The sequence below is a fragment of the Canis lupus genome, chromosome 9 (genome assembly GCF_048164855.1).
Source record: "Canis lupus baileyi chromosome 9, mCanLup2.hap1, whole genome shotgun sequence".
NCBI classification, from domain to species: Eukaryota; Metazoa; Chordata; class Mammalia; order Carnivora; family Canidae; genus Canis; species Canis lupus.
Genome location: NC_132846.1, coordinates 53,833,045 through 53,851,332, shown reverse-complemented (window position 1 = coordinate 53,851,332; position 18,288 = coordinate 53,833,045). Strand labels below are relative to the sequence as shown.

At 37.0% G+C, this 18,288-nt stretch overlaps 1 protein-coding gene across 23 annotated transcripts in view; it reads right to left on the bottom strand.

Annotated features, from left to right (window-relative positions):
- Nucleotides 1-11,082: 11,082 nt before the first annotated feature.
- Nucleotides 11,083-18,288, bottom strand: part of NRXN3 (neurexin 3) — a 1,529,630-nt gene continuing 1,522,424 nt past the window's right edge. For 10 of the 23 annotated variants that reach the window (XM_072839530.1, XM_072839531.1, XM_072839534.1 and 7 more), the window contains one exon: nucleotides 11,083-11,419. In XM_072839530.1, the coding sequence (XP_072695631.1) occupies nucleotides 11,118-11,419 (302 nt within the window). In that variant the 3' untranslated portion in view covers nucleotides 11,083-11,117. Of the gene's footprint in view, nucleotides 12,044-18,288 lie in introns of all 23 variants that reach the window. The other 13 variants (XM_072839517.1, XM_072839521.1, XM_072839520.1 and 10 more) reach the window with 2 other exon arrangements.

Here is an 18,288-nt window from a genome sequence, read left to right as displayed (position 1 = left end):
GTGCACCAGTTTAATATTCACAGAATACTATCTATCTCTAGTATAGTTACACAGACACAATCAAAAGTCCAAAATCTGGGTAGCTGACTGGGCAGTTTACACTGTCTAGCTTCCAGTAAAATTAACATGAGAATCACTTTCTAATCCATTTTGTTCAGCAAGTAGGAAAGGTGGAGAGCTGGTTTTACTGTAAGCTAAAAGTGAATAAAAACTAGTAGATTACATTTAGAACACAATTTTCTTCGATGTGGCCTCTTCTTTCCCTTTAGTTGTGGAGCTTATTCTGTCTTCAGGTTGATTTCTGGAGTATTAGGATGATTTGATAGTTATTTAGTTGTGTTTGTGGGATGAGAAGAACCTAGCGTCCTCCTACTCCGCTGTCATCTTGTAAATCCTCAGGACTTCCTTATTTTAGATACTCTAATTCTGGACCTATCTTCTGATATCACCTCACATTAGGTACCTCAATAACTTTGAGGGTATTTTGAAAAGTGAAGTAAATCATACAGAAAAAAAATTGTATGATCTCAATTATACATAGAATCAAAAAACTATGACTCTTAGAAACAGACAGTACATCTGTGGTTGCCAGGGATGGGGTGGCAGCAGAAATGGGAAGATGCTGGTCTAAGGTACAAACTTAGACTTATATGATGAATATGTTTTGAGGATCTAATGTACAGCATGATGACTATAGTTAATAATATTGCATTACATACTTGAAAGTTACTAAGAAAGTAAATATTGTGCTCTCACTGTACAAAAAAATTAAATATGTGGGGTGATGGATATGTTAACTAGTAATCACTTTGTAATATATACATGAATCAAATCAGCAGCTTGCACACTTATTAAACATTGTATAAGTTTAATAAGCTTATTAAACTTATACAATGCTATATGTCAATTATATCTCAATAAAGCTGGACAAATTAGAATCCATCAAAACAAAACAGCTATTGCTCTAGTGCACATATATGTTATTGCAGCTTGTCCCCTGCCAAGTGAGAAAGTCAAGAATGTTCTGTCCAATTACATAGACATATGATTTGTTTTCCCAAATATTTTTGGAAAATGGTGCCCATATATCAGTGTTTAAAGAGATTTTAAAATTAAATTTAATTTTAATTTAAAATAGAAAAAGGAAAAGGTACATAAACACCAGCACAATAGACTAGCACAGTAGCTAAAACATTTTTACAACATATTACTATAAAAGTGTAAGCACCTAATTTTTTTTTCTTTTTTACAAAAGAAGTGTGTGGGGGGGGTGCAGGAGATGTGTGGGTGTGGGTAAAGGCAGAGCTTATTTGTTAACATCAGACACTATTTCTGGAATGAAGAAGGAGAAGGAGAAAGAGGGGAGTGGGAAACAGAGGGGGAGAGAATAGAGATACTGACCTCATTATTTTAGATGCTCTACTTCTGGAACTAACTTCTGAGCAATTACAAACAGGAGCTTAAGTGCCATTTTTATTCTACTTTTATTCTTCTACTCTCTTCCCCTTGCCCACTTTTCCTTCCTTCTTGTTTGGATCATGAAGAATAATTATCCTAGTTTGCCCATTTCAAATATGACATCAAAACATATCTGGGTATTCCTACCCATGCATGAATATAAGCACATGTTCCTGGGTGATGTATGAACATTGAAAACAACACTATAATAATAAAGAAGTTACAGTTTTTCAGTTTTAATAGCACCCTCAATTTAAGCTACCTTCCATCCTACTCCTCACCTGCCTAATTTTCCTTTCAGGCAAACCTAGAGGACCCTCATGTTGCTGGTTTTTGTTTTTTTGTTTTTTTTAAGATTTTATTTATTCATGAGAGATACAGAGAGAGGCAGAGACATAGGCAGAGAGAGAAGCAGGCTACCTGTGGGGAGCTGGATGCAGGACTCAATACCAGGACCCCAGGATCATGCCCTGAGCCAAAGGCAGATGCTCAACCATGGAGCCGCCCAGGCATCTCGTTGCTGTTGTTTTAAGAAGAATGTTTATGTGTGCTCTGCTAGGTCTCCCCTTCCAAAATAATAATAATAATAATAATAATAATAATAATAATAATAATAATAATAGAAAAAAAGAAAGAAAGAAAGAAAGAAAAGAAAGAAAGAAAGAAAGAAAGAAAGAAAGAAAAAGAAAAAGAAAGAAAGAAAGAAAGAAAGAAAGAAAGAAAGAAAGAAAGAAAGAAAGAAAAGAAAAAGAAAGAAAGAAAGAAAGAAAGAAAGAAAGAAAGAAAGAAAGAAAGAAAGAAAGAAAGAAAGAAAGAAAATGGGATGAACTGCTAAGCACAGGGACAGGAAAACTGTTGACTCATTGAAACTTATTCTCCTTTTCATTATGCTCCATGAAACCATGAAGCAAAGTCTGTGGTGGTTCTAACCATTTTCCCTAACACTTAACTATGACTTTGTGATAGAGCATATACTTTCAAATAGTCTATAAATAACTAACATTCTGTGTCTCAGACTCTCTTTCATGATACTTTTATGATGAAAATCATAGGTCAAAAATTACAGGTGAGCGAGACCAAAGAAGAGAAGATCACCACTATCAACAGAGTGGAGCAGTAATAGAATTATAACTTGGAAATGTGCTAATGAACTATCTCTTCTATGTAGATGCATGCAAATTCAGTGTAGTTATATTTATTACAAATGCATGAATATAACCCTAGGGAAATATGCTAGTAGATTTTTGATCACAGTTCTAGAGGTAAAGGTGAGTATGTTTTGGCTTCCACAGGTGCCAATGAATAGTATTCTCTCTCACCCACTCGCTTGAAGGAAAACATAGATTCTGTTCCAAGATGGTCATATTTCATAAAAGGTAGAGCAGTTGTATATAATCTATAGACATTTTTATTTATTTCAAAAAGTGATTGAGCACAGTTGAAGTATGCACAAGCTGAAAAATCCTTTCAGTTTTTCAGCAATCTCATTAAACAATGAAGAGTCTACTTAGCAGTTAATCTGCTCTTTCATGTTGTCATTGAATAAAGAATTGGAATCATGCCATTAATTTTCCATCAGAAAGAATGCTAGGTTAGTTACTCTGAAACACATTGATTACGAACCAGTTTCAGGTCAAGAGACCCAATAATAACTACTCTTTCAATGCCCTTTTTTGTTTGTTTTACCACTGTGTAGTATTAAAAGATATTTTTTTTTTCCATGGGAAGATGGGCATAGATAAAACAAGAACAGCAAAATATTAATACTGCTTGAAGTCAGATGATAGATAAATGAGGGTTTATTATACTATTCTCTTGATCACAATGAGAAGCCGGATTAAATTTAAAAAAGCAAAATAATGCATATCAATAACAGGGTACAAGGTTTCTTGAAGGTCTCTTGGCTTCTCAGTGTTTGATTGATGAGCTGCCACAGGAAACTGGAGCTAGAAACGCAGGAGAGGAGTGGAAATCTCAGTGTGAGCTGGCATGGGCATGATCCAAGCTAGAGCCTGGAAACAGAGAACTTGTGGCAGTGAAGGGAAAACTTTGCTAATGAGCAGGCAACTGAATTTTGTATTTCCTTGGAAAATGAAAGACTTAGGGAAGTGATTGCCTAGTTTCTATTTCTTTTATGCCTTTTTTTTTTTTTTTTTTTTTTTTTTTGGCGCTGGATAGCCATGCAGGCAGGAGCTAATTTTGATCCTGCATGAGTCAGGTAACAAGACCAAACTGTAAGAATGACCAACATTTACTTAGGTTTATTGTGTGCCAGGCATAAGTTAAGCATTTTACATGAATTTTTTCAGTCAATTTTTCCTGACAAACCTACAAGACAGGTGATTATAATTTCCTTTTATGGATATGAAACCTGAGTCTTAGGCAGACCAAATAATTTATCTCAAGTTATTGCACCAGAATACAAGCCATGGAATTCTGACTGGAGAACCCATGGACCTAACCACTGCAAAAGTTCACAGCCTCTTGAATCTCACACTATTCACTTAACACACCTCCAAATCTAAATCTTAGTTCTCTTTACTATTCCTGTCTGCTATGGCATCTCTCTTAAACTACCCTGACATTGCTTCAAATCCTGGCACCTATTCCTGTGACTCTTTCCTACTCTGTGATTTAGTGTCTCATGGATTTATCTGTGTTTTTACTTTGCCCATGCAGGTATTCCAACAAGGTTAGGATTAATTACTTTGGATTCCTTTACTTCTTTGGGCTCTTGAAATTTTCACCCTACTAATTCCTAACACTGTATATACATCTGTGATGGACTGAATTGTGTCCCTTCAAATTCACATGTTGAAGCCCTACCCCCATATGACTGTATTTGGAGAAAGGATCTTTAGGAGGTAAGGTTCTATGAAGTCATAAGGGTAGGATCCTGATTCAACAGGACTGTGGCTTATAAGAAGAGGAAGATAGGAAGATCTCTTTCTCCCCCACCTCCTTTCAGCACATGCACAGACAAAAGGACATATTTAGAAGGCTACCGTCTACAAGCCAAGAAAACCCTCATAAGAAAACAAATCCTACCAGATCTTGATCTGGGACTCCCAGTCTCCAGAACAGTGAGAGATAAATTTCTGTTGGTGAAGCCACCCAGCTTACAATATTTTGTTTTGGCAGCCCAGGTAGGTTACTTGCAGCATCTTATCATCCTCTTCCTTAGCTTTCACTCGAAATGTTTCCAGGAAAAAAGTATAAAATGGCTTTCTTCTCTAGAGTAAGCATTATATAATTGAAAGAACTCTAAATTTGGAAACACAAGATTAGACTTCAGGTCAGGAAATTTTTAAAATGTAGCAAAAATATAGAGTATTACTTTTAATGGCAGAAAATGACAATTGACCTCTTACTGATACTTTTATTAGTTGTCTTCTTAATAGGGTTATCAACAGACTTCTGCCATGTGCTCATAGTTTCCCTGTTAGTTGAGTGACTTTTCCCTTATCTTGAACATTGAGGCTGTCCATAGCTGCCTCAACTTCTGTTACCTCCACTGCAATATGTCAGTTTTGTTTATCCCACTCTCTACTTTGTTGTATCAGAAGACTATGCTTCCCTTGCTTTGTTCAGAGAAACATCTCTATATGCAAACTTCATCTCTCAAATCATCCTTTACCTTATCTAGAATGTGTCAGTTATTACCTTTCTCTTCAAACATGCCTGTGTTCTCTGAACTCAATGACAAACTAGCCCTTGACCTCGAGAACCTCCCAATATTCTATTATTCTTTCCTCTCATTGACAAAATTCCAAAAAAACTTCTGAGCTATACCATCCATAATCCACTTTCTACACAATCTGTGATCCATCCAAATTATGGTTTTTATCTTACTTGCTTCCATTTCAATGCTTTGCTTGGAATGACATGTAGCCCTGATAAGCTCTGCTTATCAGTTTTTTCAAGTTTTATCTAATGAATCACCTCCACTGTGAAGCCCTCACTTATGTAATTTCTTCTGAATCCCCCCAAAGAATATAGTTTGTACTTTTTTGACAGCTAATTTGTAGTCGCTGTAGTATCATTATTTGTATTCCTTTAGTATGTTGTAAACTCATTCTTAAATCTCTCAATTTAAGATGTAGTAATCATTTAGTCAATGTCCAATAAATACATTAATAAACCAATTTAAAACAGAATCATAAAGATTTTAATTGAACTGGGACAAGTACAGGGCTTGAATATCTTTGGAGAAAGATCAAACTTCAACTTGAATAAGGTGAAGAGAACTTTGGCCTACCGAGCTCTATACCAGACAAAAGGCCTATATCCATTATCTGCCTTCATTGGAACAAAGTAACAAAAGCCAATAGTAGATTGGATGGCACAGAAGTGCTCAGCAAGTGTTGGTTGAATTATCAAAAGAGTAATTGCTTAAAGTGGTTTTTAGACTATATACTAGCCAATATAGAGTTTTGAAAGGGTGTCTAAGGCAATGATAACTCTAATTTGGAAGGGATGCAAGACTGTCCTATGAGGGATGGAACAGGCTACCATTTGAATTTTTCTCATGCACCCTACTCTGAAGGAGTTGATTGAAGTAACGGGTTTTATAGGGGTAAGTACATTTCTAGTGGAACACTCAAGAAGAACTCAAAGAATCCATGTGGTTTCAATGGTAAGGGAAGAAAAACAATTATGATTTTTTTGTTTTTTTTAATATATTTTTAAAAGATTTATTTATTTATTTATTTATTTATTTATTTATTTGAGACACACAGAGAGAGAGAGAGAGAGAGAGAGAGAGAGAAGGCAGGCTCCCCACAAGGAGCCTGATGTGGGACTGGATCCCGGAATCTGGGATCATGCCCTGAGCTGAAGGCAGATGCTCAACAACTGAGCCACCCAGGAGTCCCAACTATTATGATTATGATTTTAGATGACAGAGTAAAGTGATTGCTCTGGGGCTCTCCAATATGTATCCTTTCTAAATTTTTAGAAGGAAGTTGGCTCCTTTTTTCTAGGATAATACCCAATATCCAAGGCAATATTAGCCATTATTGTTTGAGGGCCACAGGCCAGACACTCTGTTTATAACCAGGCACTTATATTCATACTTATATCAGCTCATATAGAATAGCACTAAGAGGAAGACAATATCATTTCAATTTAACAGATGAGGCTAGAGTCACTGTGCACCTTACTCAAAGTTTCACAGCTAGTAAAGGATAGACTAAGGATTCAGATCCAAGATCTTAACTAAGCTTCAGATTCCAACTTTCCAGATAGCCAAAGTTAAACACATAGAAAAGAGATGATATAGTCTCAACACTTCTTCATGGAAAGATCATGTAAAAGGATTTCTGCTGATGAACTTTAACCAATACTTCTGAGCAAATGCCACTTAGATCTTGATGAACCTACTACATAACCATTATTTGGAAATTTCTCAAATTTCTCAATTTCTTTGGCAAGTTTCTCAAATCTAGACTCCCTCTACATACCCCAACTTCTGGCCACTTGCTCTCAGACAGATGTATGCTACCATATTTCAATGCCACATATTTACTAGCTGCAGTCATGCCCACAATCAAAGTACAGGACTAGAAAAAATTAGTTTTGTTATTACAACAAGTTGTGACTTGTCAACACTGACAACAATTGAATATTTTTATTGCATAGAATTTAGTGCAGGATCTCTAATTCTAGAAGGCAGCTATTGTATACAGAATAGCAGAGGACTCAAAGTAAAGGAGCATAACTGCTTTGAACACTTACTCTGTACCAATCCAATTAAAACACTTTATTTCACTTTTTCCCCCAAACTATCTTGCAAGGCAAGGTCATTGAGGTGTCATGTATGTATGTATGTAAGGAAGCCAAATTTCAGAGACTGTGAAGTTTGCCCATACATGGTGAGAGTCTGGCTGGGTGGGGTTCCAACCCCACCCTGTTTGGTCTCAGTGACTCTACCCAATCCATGACATCCCTCTGACCTCCATGACAGCAAGGCTGACTTCTAACATGATTAGAAATGTATTTGCTAAGTTGTCATTAAGCTCTTTGTGTCTTTGTTTCTTCATCTTTAAGATGAGGAAAATACTATCTACCACTCAGGGATAAAGGCACTATACAGATCCAAAACACATAACATGGTATCTGGCACGTTATGGGGATTGATAAATGATTGCTTTAATTTACACAAATTATCTGAGACAGGCAGCAAAAAAAGGAACTTCCCATAGTTTGACATTATTGAGCCTTTTTTTTTTTTTCCATTCGCATGAGAGCCAATAGCATAACCATTCCACTGATGAAATCTGAAGGAACAGGGTTAACTAAATTTGCTTTTCTCTTTGAAAACTGATAACCTATCTATGGATAATGTACACCAGTTCAGTTAACTGACATGTCAGGATCATGGTGAAAAATGTAGAATATCATGATGGATTATCCAATTGGCAAAGTAACCATGTGCGTAGGGAACCAGCAAATCAAGGACACCTGATATATGAGGAAGGTGCCAACTGTAATGAATGTTTGCAGAATTTTATAATACGAAAATCCAGAAGAAGTTTTTAAAATGTAAGCATTCATTTATATTTTGCTTTTGGATTTAGTAGGACTTTCTTTTGTTTGTTTGTTTGTTTTTTAATTCAATATGCCAGGAAACTTGGAGAGAAGGCATCTAAAGCATTCCAGGATTTAAGGCATTATACAAACAAGGTTCTAGAAAAAGGTTCAAAGTTTGTTGACTTGCAGCAAATACTTAAAAGTTCTCAAACATTTAAAAAGATATATAGTATCCAATAATCTTTCCCAGAATACAATGGTTCTGTCGTCTTACCTGTTCAGAAACGTTTTACCTCCTGCTTACCTTATCAGAGCAATCTAAATAACAATGCCTCAGTTGACAGACAATACTTGTTTAGCCCATAAATATGCCACTTTTGATAAGTTTATATAAGTAACTAGTAACTGGTTAGAATATTTTATTTCACCTGGTCCTAGCTTATGTGGCTTTTAATAAGATAGGACATGTTTAGCTCCAGTGTAAGATCTTTTACCAAGTGTTTAGAAAATAACAATGCATCATCATACAAGGTTTTGGGAAGAACATTTTATTGCTAAGCATATCCTTGAACGAAAATGCAAATATGAAATAAAAGAGAAAGGAAAAAGAAAAAAGCAGTAACTTCACAACATCATAAAATAAATTCCTTAAGAGTCTGCTCATAAAACAACAGGAATATGATAGAAGCTCACATACAGAATGCACATGTTCCCATAAAATTGTCCAAATAGAAACTTACACTAAAAGGAATATAACAAATGTATTTTTACTCAAATAAAAAAAAATGTAAAGAAAGAAAGCAGGAAATCAGTTCACAAGACCTCAAGACTCCAAAAACAGCAATCTTTTACAGACATCGAGATATAATCAACTTCATATAGGTTGGGCCATTTAAGTTATCTAAAATCGTGCTTTGATATCTCTTTATAATCCTGTCTTTTTTAATGACAACAACAACAAAAAATCCAAAAATTGTAACACATTTAAATATCAGGTAATGAGGAACACCTTTCCATACACATTAGTAAAGGCTACCATCGTTTAGATTGCGCTTTTTGGCTCGTGTTTTAAGATATTTCTCAAATATTCATGCAACTGACAAAGACCAGCAAGAGTAGATTTCTAAATCTAAACAGCTGATTGGTTTTCATCTGTACAAAAGAAATTGTATATATCGGACCCTCCAGAAGACGTACTTCATTTTTGTGTGAATATTTGTCTTGCTTTGTCTCTTGCTTTTTGGATCGCTATGGCCACACAACCAGTTAGTTATTCTGTACATTGTTTCCTCTTTTCAAAAAGAAAAGACAGACAACTGGAATATCAACCAAACAAACAGAAACAAACCAATATAAAGGAAAGAACAGTTCTTAAAGCAGTATGTACATAGGTGGCTAAGGAATTATACCAGCAAAAATGTAGTAAAATATGTAAACAAAATCTGAGAAGATTGTTTATTCTCTTTGACACAGTTAACTGTGACAAAACTAAAACTCACACTTTCTTCACATTTTAAGGTTTACTTTTTTGTTGTTTTGTTATTTTCTTTTAAAACAACATTCTCATTCCACTTCAAGACTTTAACAGTTTTCCTGTTTCAGTCATCCCATCAAACATACCATGATAAATATATCTGTATATATATTTATTTATATATATATTATACTATTAAATTCCTTTTTTGTGTGTCACAGCAGCTTTATTCGTTTATTATTTATTTATTTGTTTTTAGAAAAGATGGGTGAAGGGAGATGTGAGCAAATGGAAGGACAGAGTTATCCATAAGTGTCAGGCTACAAAATTAAACCACTATGAAAAACATCATGTTGGGGGCGGGGGAAGAACTATGTATTTTGCACTCTGTCATGCCGTGTTTGGCTTGTGTGACCTTTTGTGGTTCCATCACACGTTGAACTCCCCTACTGTCTGTTTTGATTCTTTAACAGACTTACAGTATTGTCTTGTCTTTTACATTTACATGCATTTCAATCAGTCACAGATCCAGCCCACCCCCTCTTCACCTTCCCTAGGAAAGGCTGTGTTTTAGTTTGTGGGGCTTTCTCCTTCACCACAATTTGGCTGGGCTAATGAACAGGAACAATATTGTTAAGTAAAGCCAATAGCTCTGATGTAACCAGCCCTAAACCCATCTGTTCAGGGTTTGGGTGGCAAATTCTGAAATTAGATCCTGAGGGACCAGCTTTTCAAATCAATGCTATCATCCATCATGTGATTTTGCTATGTGTTCAGCAAAGCATCGTATAGGAAACAAACAACAGATTCTAGAAATACCACAACCTGATATGTAGAGTGAACACCATGGTAGCTTTTGAGTTCATATGGCAATAGTCTCTCTTACTTTCATTTTCTGAGTTTTTTTGTTTTTGTTTGTTTTTTCTTCTTCATTATGTCCAGTCATTCTCAAAAACATAAACAAAAACCCAAAAGCCATTTTTTTCTTTTCCCCTCAGATCTTGAAAAGTTACATGTACACTGGCCAAAACCAGATAAGGGTGGGTTTTTTTTTGTTTGTTTGTTTGTTTGTTTGTTTTTAATTTTTTAAATTTTTTTTTGTTTTTGTTTTTTACATAATTAAACCCAAAGGAAAAAAAAAGGAAAAAAAAAAAGAAAAAGAGAGAGAGAGAGAGAACATTGTTACAGTCAAGCTTCACAAAGATCATTACAGACTCACTTGGAGTTATGGAACAAGTAAGCCATGAAGTCTTCTACCTTGGGTGAAAAGTCCTCAAGAGAAGGAAGCTTCCAAGTCCGCGAAAGTGGGGGAGCCATCTGCTTGCTCCAGAGCGCAAAGTGTGTGCTTTATGATACAGCAGGGCAGAGAGAATGTCCTGTCTCCGAGCGATGACTGAAGTCCAAGCAGCCATAGCCGAACTCTGTAGGTAGGTACATCTTTGCGTGCGCGCGCGTGTTGTCCTCTTAAAAATGGTTTTTCCCCACCGTAGTCATGGTACACCCCATCTCGTAGTGATGACAGTTCTGACATCTGTGGCATCTCCTTTTCCAAGCGCGTGTGATAGATTCACATATAAATAATTCTGTGTCACAAACTCGCGTGATTGTTAGCGGTGTCGTTTTGTTTTTTGTTTTTTGTTTTTGTTTTTTGTTTTTACACATAATACTCCTTGTCCTTGTTTTTCTGCTTCTTGTGGCCGCTCTTCGAGCTCTGCTGCTTCTCCTTGATGAGCGTGCCGTTGCTCTGGGCCGAGTTGCTGATGTAGTTCCGCGTCTCGTCCACTTGATAGGACCCCTCGTCCCTGTTCCTGTACTTGTACATGGCGTACAGGAGGATCAAGATGCAGAGGGCAGCAGCAGCCACAATGCCGACGACCATCCCTGTTGTACTGCTCGACTCCCGGATCACCTCTGAGGCCCCCGGAACCCGTCTGACTCCCGGCTCCGTGGGGTTTGCTGTGGGCACATTACGGAACATGGGGGAAGTAATTAGTGGGCTCTTCAGTTTGGTGCTGTCTAGCTCATAGGCAGTGGGCAACGGAAGCAAGACTAGATCAGGCTGGGGTTTGAGATCACGGTTATTCATTTTGCCAGCTGGCAATTTGGGCACCATCCCAGACGAGGAGGAAGCTGTGAAGCGGATCAGCTCAGGGGACAAAGATGTGGTAGTAGTCCTACTAGTTTCGGAGACTTTGTTAGGTCTAAAGTCCTTGGATTCCCACTTGGGCGCATGTGCTTTGTAGCCACCTTCGAAGATTGAAGTGGAAAGACTCTTATCTGTTACCAAGGAGAAGGTGGTGTAAAAATCTTCATCATCAGTAGGGGGCAGGTTAGAGTCAAAGGTTTCCCCTGAGCCATACCCAGATATCACCAAGCCATCATCATCACAACCATCGCTGCCTTGGTCCGACAAGCAAGGTAACCCCGCCTCAGAGGTCATGGACAGGGAATCTTTGGTGGTCTCAATAATGGTGAGGAGGGGGCGAAAGGTAGGGGGGAGTGTAATGGAAGGTGCACGAGTAGCAATAGGAGGGGTAGCTAAAGGGTCTTCTACAAGAAGAGGGATAACTAATTCACCTCCTGGGATTGAAAAGAAAAAGAAAAACAGAATTAGTATTTTTGTAGATAGACACAATTCATAGTCATTTTCTCAGTGACTGCACCTCATGGGTTAGGCATCAGAAATTATAATAAAGTGACCCGGGTCCGCACATGGATCCTTTCTTGTTGCAGCCTAACCATCCTACACTGATTTAGAGCCCATTATATGCCTCTTGCCACCAAAATCGGAAATCCTTAGGTTTTAAAGATACTCCCAAGTAATTATTTAGGTAGAATTCAAGTAGGCTGTTTCCAGGATCTGCTTATGAGATAATGACATTCCATGTTACTGTTGTAAAAACTGGCTATCAAAATTGTGAGTGTGTGTGTGTGTGTGTGTGTGTACATGTACTCATGCATGTGACTAATCTGTGAGCTCTACCATTTCTTTGTTGCCTTCTTGGATTTCTACTTACTTGCTCCCATGAGGATGACCATGATGTATTCTCCATGTTACAGAGATCAAGATCAGTAAACATAAGAGACCTTGTCTTTAGCATTTTAAGCTATTACCTTTTATTTAACATTTATCAAGTTCAGTCTTCATTTACTATATGCTAAGTGAGGGGAACTCAGGAGAGGTTAAAAAGGTTCATCTAACCCTTTTTGTGCCTTTCCAGAAATTCTCATCTATTAAATGACAACTGGCCTTGCATTGATCTCATGCTTATGCATTGCTTTTATGCTATATGCAATATATGCTGAGCTGGACACTAAATTTTAAAAATACTCAGACTAGATATCCATGCTTTATGGAAAACTTAGACTCAGAAATGTAGAGATAGCAAACGGAGGTGGCTTTTTTTTTTTTTTAGATCTTTATTTATTTATTCATGAGAGACACAGAGAGAGAGAGAGAGAGGCAGAGACATAGGCAGAGGGAGAAGCAGGCTCCCTGTGGGGAGCCTGATGCAGGAACTGATCACGGGACCCTGGGATCACGAACTGAGCCATAGGCAGATAGATGCTCAACCACTGAGCCACCCAGGTGCCCGCAAACTGAATTTTTAAAATCAGAGATTCCTGGGGTGCCTGGATGGCTCAGTGAACCATCTTACTCTTGATTTTGACTCAGGTCATGATCTCAGGGTTGTGAGATGGAGCCCCAAAGGATTCCTGGCTCAGCTCAGCAGGGAGTCTACTTGTCCTTCTTCCCCTCCTTCACTGCCCCTCCCTGCTCTGTCTCTCCCTCAAATAAATAAATAAAATCTTTTTTTAAAATAAAATCTTTAAAGAAAAATAAAATCAGCAATTCCTATCTACAGTGGGAAAAATAAATTGGTTTATCCATAGACCTTAATTATCACACTTCTGAACATGTGGACTAGGTCAGGAAAGAAAGTTCAGAATGGTTCAGTAAATCACAGTGCCTTGTAAATCACGGGTACCATAAATATTCTATGGTGGATATTACCAAATTGTAGTGCCATGTTTATTACTCATGTATGCAAGCAAGATAATCAAGTTCTCTTCTCTGTCTCTTCACAATGTTATTTTTCAAACAAAGAATCTCTGGAATCTCCAGAAGCCACAGTTCATGTCTCCTCGTTGAATTTATTCCAATGCAGCTGTTTTTTTGTTTTGTTTTGTTTTGTTTTGTTTTAATCCTCTAGCAGGGATGGTATGATGTTTCCCTGTCCCAGTTAGACAGTTGAGTTTCTAATATGATATTACTTCTGAACTGGGTCATTAAGCATTCAGCCAGGTATGATATTCTTGTCAGTTCTGCCCTCCACAGTAACTGCCCTGATGGGATGATTGGTATTTGAAGATCTACTATCATATAGTCAAAAGTGTATGAAAAGTCAGATGTGACTTTTGCCCTGGTGCCCCTTATTGGTGACAAAGACAGACATGTGACTCAATACTGCAAAGTTCTACGTGGACAAGTCTTGGAGCTTACACGGTTTTTCTGGGTTCGTCCTACAAAGACTGACTCACAAAAGAGAACTCCCCAGCTCAGCTTTCTGTAAGCTGAGAGAATGGCCCCCTGAGAGGAAAGATGTTGCCTACCTTCAAAGCACCTGAGAAGAACCCTTTGTACTCATGTCAGAAGCTTTGCTCCACAGTTAACTAGCCAATAACATTGTGTTATGTAGAGAGAAATGGAGTTGGGGAGGGTGGCAATAATGTACATAATGTGTATCATTTGGAAGGGAACATACAATCATCTTGTCCCACCTGATAATGTTACCATATGTAGAGAAATAAAACATGAACACTTCTGAACATTTCAAGATGATATTTTGGGCTATGCCCTAACCCCAAGCATAGTGCTTTTCTAGTGCTTAGAGTGTCAAACTCTTGAGTGAAATGATCTTTGCAGTTTTGTCAAGCTTCAGACTTGCTTTACTGGACCAGCATGACTTTTTTTTCTTTTTTTTTCTTTTTTTTTTTTTTTTACATTGTGAACATATATAATACATATATCTTGCAACATATTTAATGTATAATTTACAACTTTTGCTAGCTTTTATAAATGGGATTTGAAGCCCAGTTCCCTAAAGGTAAGTCGATCCTAAAACTAAGCCTGAGTTGACTTTTCTCTTTATTCTTCCATGGGGAGGAGGTGGTGGTGGTCCCAAGTTTTATATTTAAGGTGACCCGTGAAAAAAAGCAGTGTTTAAGTACTTAGGTACGAGAAGAGCAGTGAGAAGAGAAGAGAAGGCCAATGCAATTTGTTTGAAGGTCCTCTAGAGATTACTCAGGGATGACTTTACTTTCCTTCAGAGAACAAGACAGGATTTTTTCTTACCCATCTCACCTAGAATAAAGGTTTAGTTTGTGTATTCTTTTCTGGCACAAACCCTGAGAGTCATCTGCTCCAATGATAAAAATCTACTCCACGTATATTAGGTAGACAGGAAACTGGGATAAAGGACAAAGAATAACCAATCTGCAAAAAGGCAAAAGCCTGGTACAGAACACTTAAATATAAAGGCAAATTGTTAAGTAGGGTGCTGGTGTCCCTTTAAGTGAGATTAAGATTACTGCCTTCATGATTACAGAGTGGCATTCATTTGCAATTTTAGTGTACCATCTGTGACACCCAACTGGAGTCTTAAATTTGCCTCCTTTTCCTCCCTCTTTTTTTCAAACCTAGCTAAAACTTCTGCAGTGTCTTTGTTGTAAAAAGTCTACAAAATCCACAAATTGCTCACTCTGCGGTTGAATTGCCCCCACTTTCCTTTGCTATTCACTTCTCAATTCAATACCTTTTAATCTCTCTTGGATTGAAAAAAATGAGTAAAACCATTTTCACAATGAAATGGAAAGAGAGTCCTAAAGCTTGCCAACTTATAAAGAGCTTCTAAAAGGTTGGTGAGCCCTTAAGTGAAATGAGAAGAGCTTATTTTAAAATTAAAATGGTGGGTATGCTATTTCAGAGTTGAAGTCAAAGAATCTGCCCAGATTACTAATCTTCAATTTGCTTTGCCATTTTGTTATTAATCTTGGCAGCAGTAATAAAAAAATGATAAATGATGCTCCCTGTCAGGGAAAGTGAGCCCCAATTTTGGTGGTAGGTTCATCAATGAAATGGGAGAAAAGCTTTCATAATCCACCCCCTTTCTTGGTATCTCAAGAAATTGGAAGAATATCTTCGGTTTAAAAGGAAGTCAATTAGGATATGGAAACTATTATGAATGGGAATTGCAGTGAAAATTAGAAAATTTTGAAGAACTGTAAATGTGCAAGGTGCTTGGGAGAGGTGTGTGTGAGTTGGCATGTATAATCAATTTTAATATCAACTCCCATCTTTAAAATTTAGGATGCTTATAGTGTCCTAGGGAGTCCAAGGGCACACATCCTTTGAGATGAGGGATACATTTCTCTCAAAATTAGATCCTTAAGAGAAATAACTTAGATTGTGGAAACCTCTTTAAGATTTTATGTTTATTTGTTTTAATCCAAAGTGATTATCCTCAGAAATGCTAGAGCAGCAGCTGATACTTTTTTTCAATGCCCAAAGACTATGGAGTCAGGGATCTACCAGATGTCTAGGCTTATAAAAGTATTCACAAAAGCAAGAAGCCTAAAATCATAAGGGGCTACAGGCAGAAACCCTGCAGGCTAACAACACCCTAATTTCCTATTCCATCCCCAGAATTTTTCTTTGGCTCGGAATAAGAACTATCTTTATTCCTTAACGTTAGCATTTTAAATCAGGAATATATACCCCTTTTTGACAGCGTTGTGCTTTTCTTTAAACTAGAGAGATCACTAGGGATATAAAAGGTCTATTTTAGCCCTGAAGGCTGCCCTGCTTTTTTGCTTTATGAGTGTATTTATAGATATATAATTCATGTGTCTAGGGCTGATATCCAGCAAAAGGGGCTCTCTGCCATCGAAAAAGACAGTGTATTAAAAATTTAATAGAACTTTTCTGAACTGTGAGAATGTTGCAGGTAATGGTGAATGTAGTAGGTCATCTGAAAAACAAAACAAAACAAAACAAAAAACAAGAGCAGCACAAAATTTCAATGTGGCTCCAACCTTTGCCTCTCTGGATATATTTGAGTCTAAGAAGTCACAAAAATACCAAAACAATGACACTAAAGAGCCAGACTGAGAGAGGATGCCATTCTCCAATTCCTTGAATTTATTTTATGTATATTTAGGTCCTTTACCTCTCATTTGCATTTTTCTAATTCTCTGCTGAGAAATTCACATAATACAGAAAAATCATCCTTCCCCCTTCTAAATTAGTGGTTGAATGATATTCATTTAGTTGTTTGGTGCCAAAGCAGTGTGTACTTGTAGCACATAAATATCCTGAAGCTTGCAATTCCTCTCCACCTTCAGAAAAAATAGCCATGGACAAATATGGCAAGTACCTGGGGAGAAGACTCCAGAAAAACTCAAGTGTCTCAAAGGGGCTTCACTTACATTTTAATAAGATGCGAATCTCTAGGTAGGACATGTTTTCCCTAGTTTGTCTGAAATGGAATTGATTCTGAAAAGCTTCAGGTTCTATTTTCTAACATATTCCCAATAAGATGGGACAAAGACACTTGGTATCATTTTACCTTGTAAAATAAGGAATGTCCAGTGGGATTTTTCATTTGCCTATTGGTTAAGAGCTTTGCCTCTGGAGTCACTCAAACTCCAGGTTAGCATCACACCTCTGTGGCTTACTAGCCCTAGGAGTTTTGCAAAAAATTCTTAAACTTTTTGTAAAATAGAAGTAATAACATAGTCCATCTCAAACCGCCAGTGTGAATAATAATTTAATGCATGTTAATGTTAATTGTAAAGCATATTAAGTATTTAGCACAGAACCCAGTGTTACTCCAAAATGCTAATTACTAGTATTATTTCTATTAACATTTTGGGCCTGTAAACACTGAAACCATTCATTACTTTCTTCTTACCATTTTTTAACATAGTAACCTCATGCTAAGGTACAAGTATAATAATATAGGATCTAGATGATTCAGGTTATTTTAAATGCAGACTTAGAAGAATGATTTATAAGATTTCAAAGAGCTTGTATCTTTTTAAAACAAAATTAACCTTTTATTAAGTTGACCTATGGACAGCTTCCTCACAAAAATCAATTCTATTAGACAAAATAACACCCCATTTAGGAAGTTCTTGGTTTTAAACCCAAAATATCATCTAACACATGAAACAATATAGAATCACGTGAACTGAGGCAGAGAAAGCCCATTCATTAAAGCTGCTAGGTTGCAAACATGTCTGTTAACCACCATTCAATCTGATTATTTCTGTAACAGTTTCAGATAACACAATGCCTGAAATTAAAGTGAAACAACCTCTTTATTTAAAAACTGTATAGCACTTCTTACTGATCTTATGTTTCCAAAGTGCATAAAGCAACATTAATCCAAATACCTTTAAAGTCAAGGGATATTCTCACCTCTAAGGCAGTACCTACCTACATGAAAGATTTCCTAAATACAACTTTAGATGTGAAAATATCATGTTGCTTCTTGGTAGAAGAATCCTTAGGATACTCCTAAAGTTCACTTGATTAAATCCAGGAAATAAATAGCAACTATTAATAGAAAGGTAAAAGGGGAGGAGGGATAGACAGAGATTTAGAGAGAGAGGCAAGGAAGAGGGAGAGGGAAAGAGAAGGTGGGGAGAGAGAGAGAGAGAGACAGAGAGAAACAGAGAGAGAAAGAGTCAGGGAAGGAGAGGGGAGAGAGAATTGTGTACCTTCTGTGTATATGTGTGTGCTTTCACCAGTAGTAAGTTCT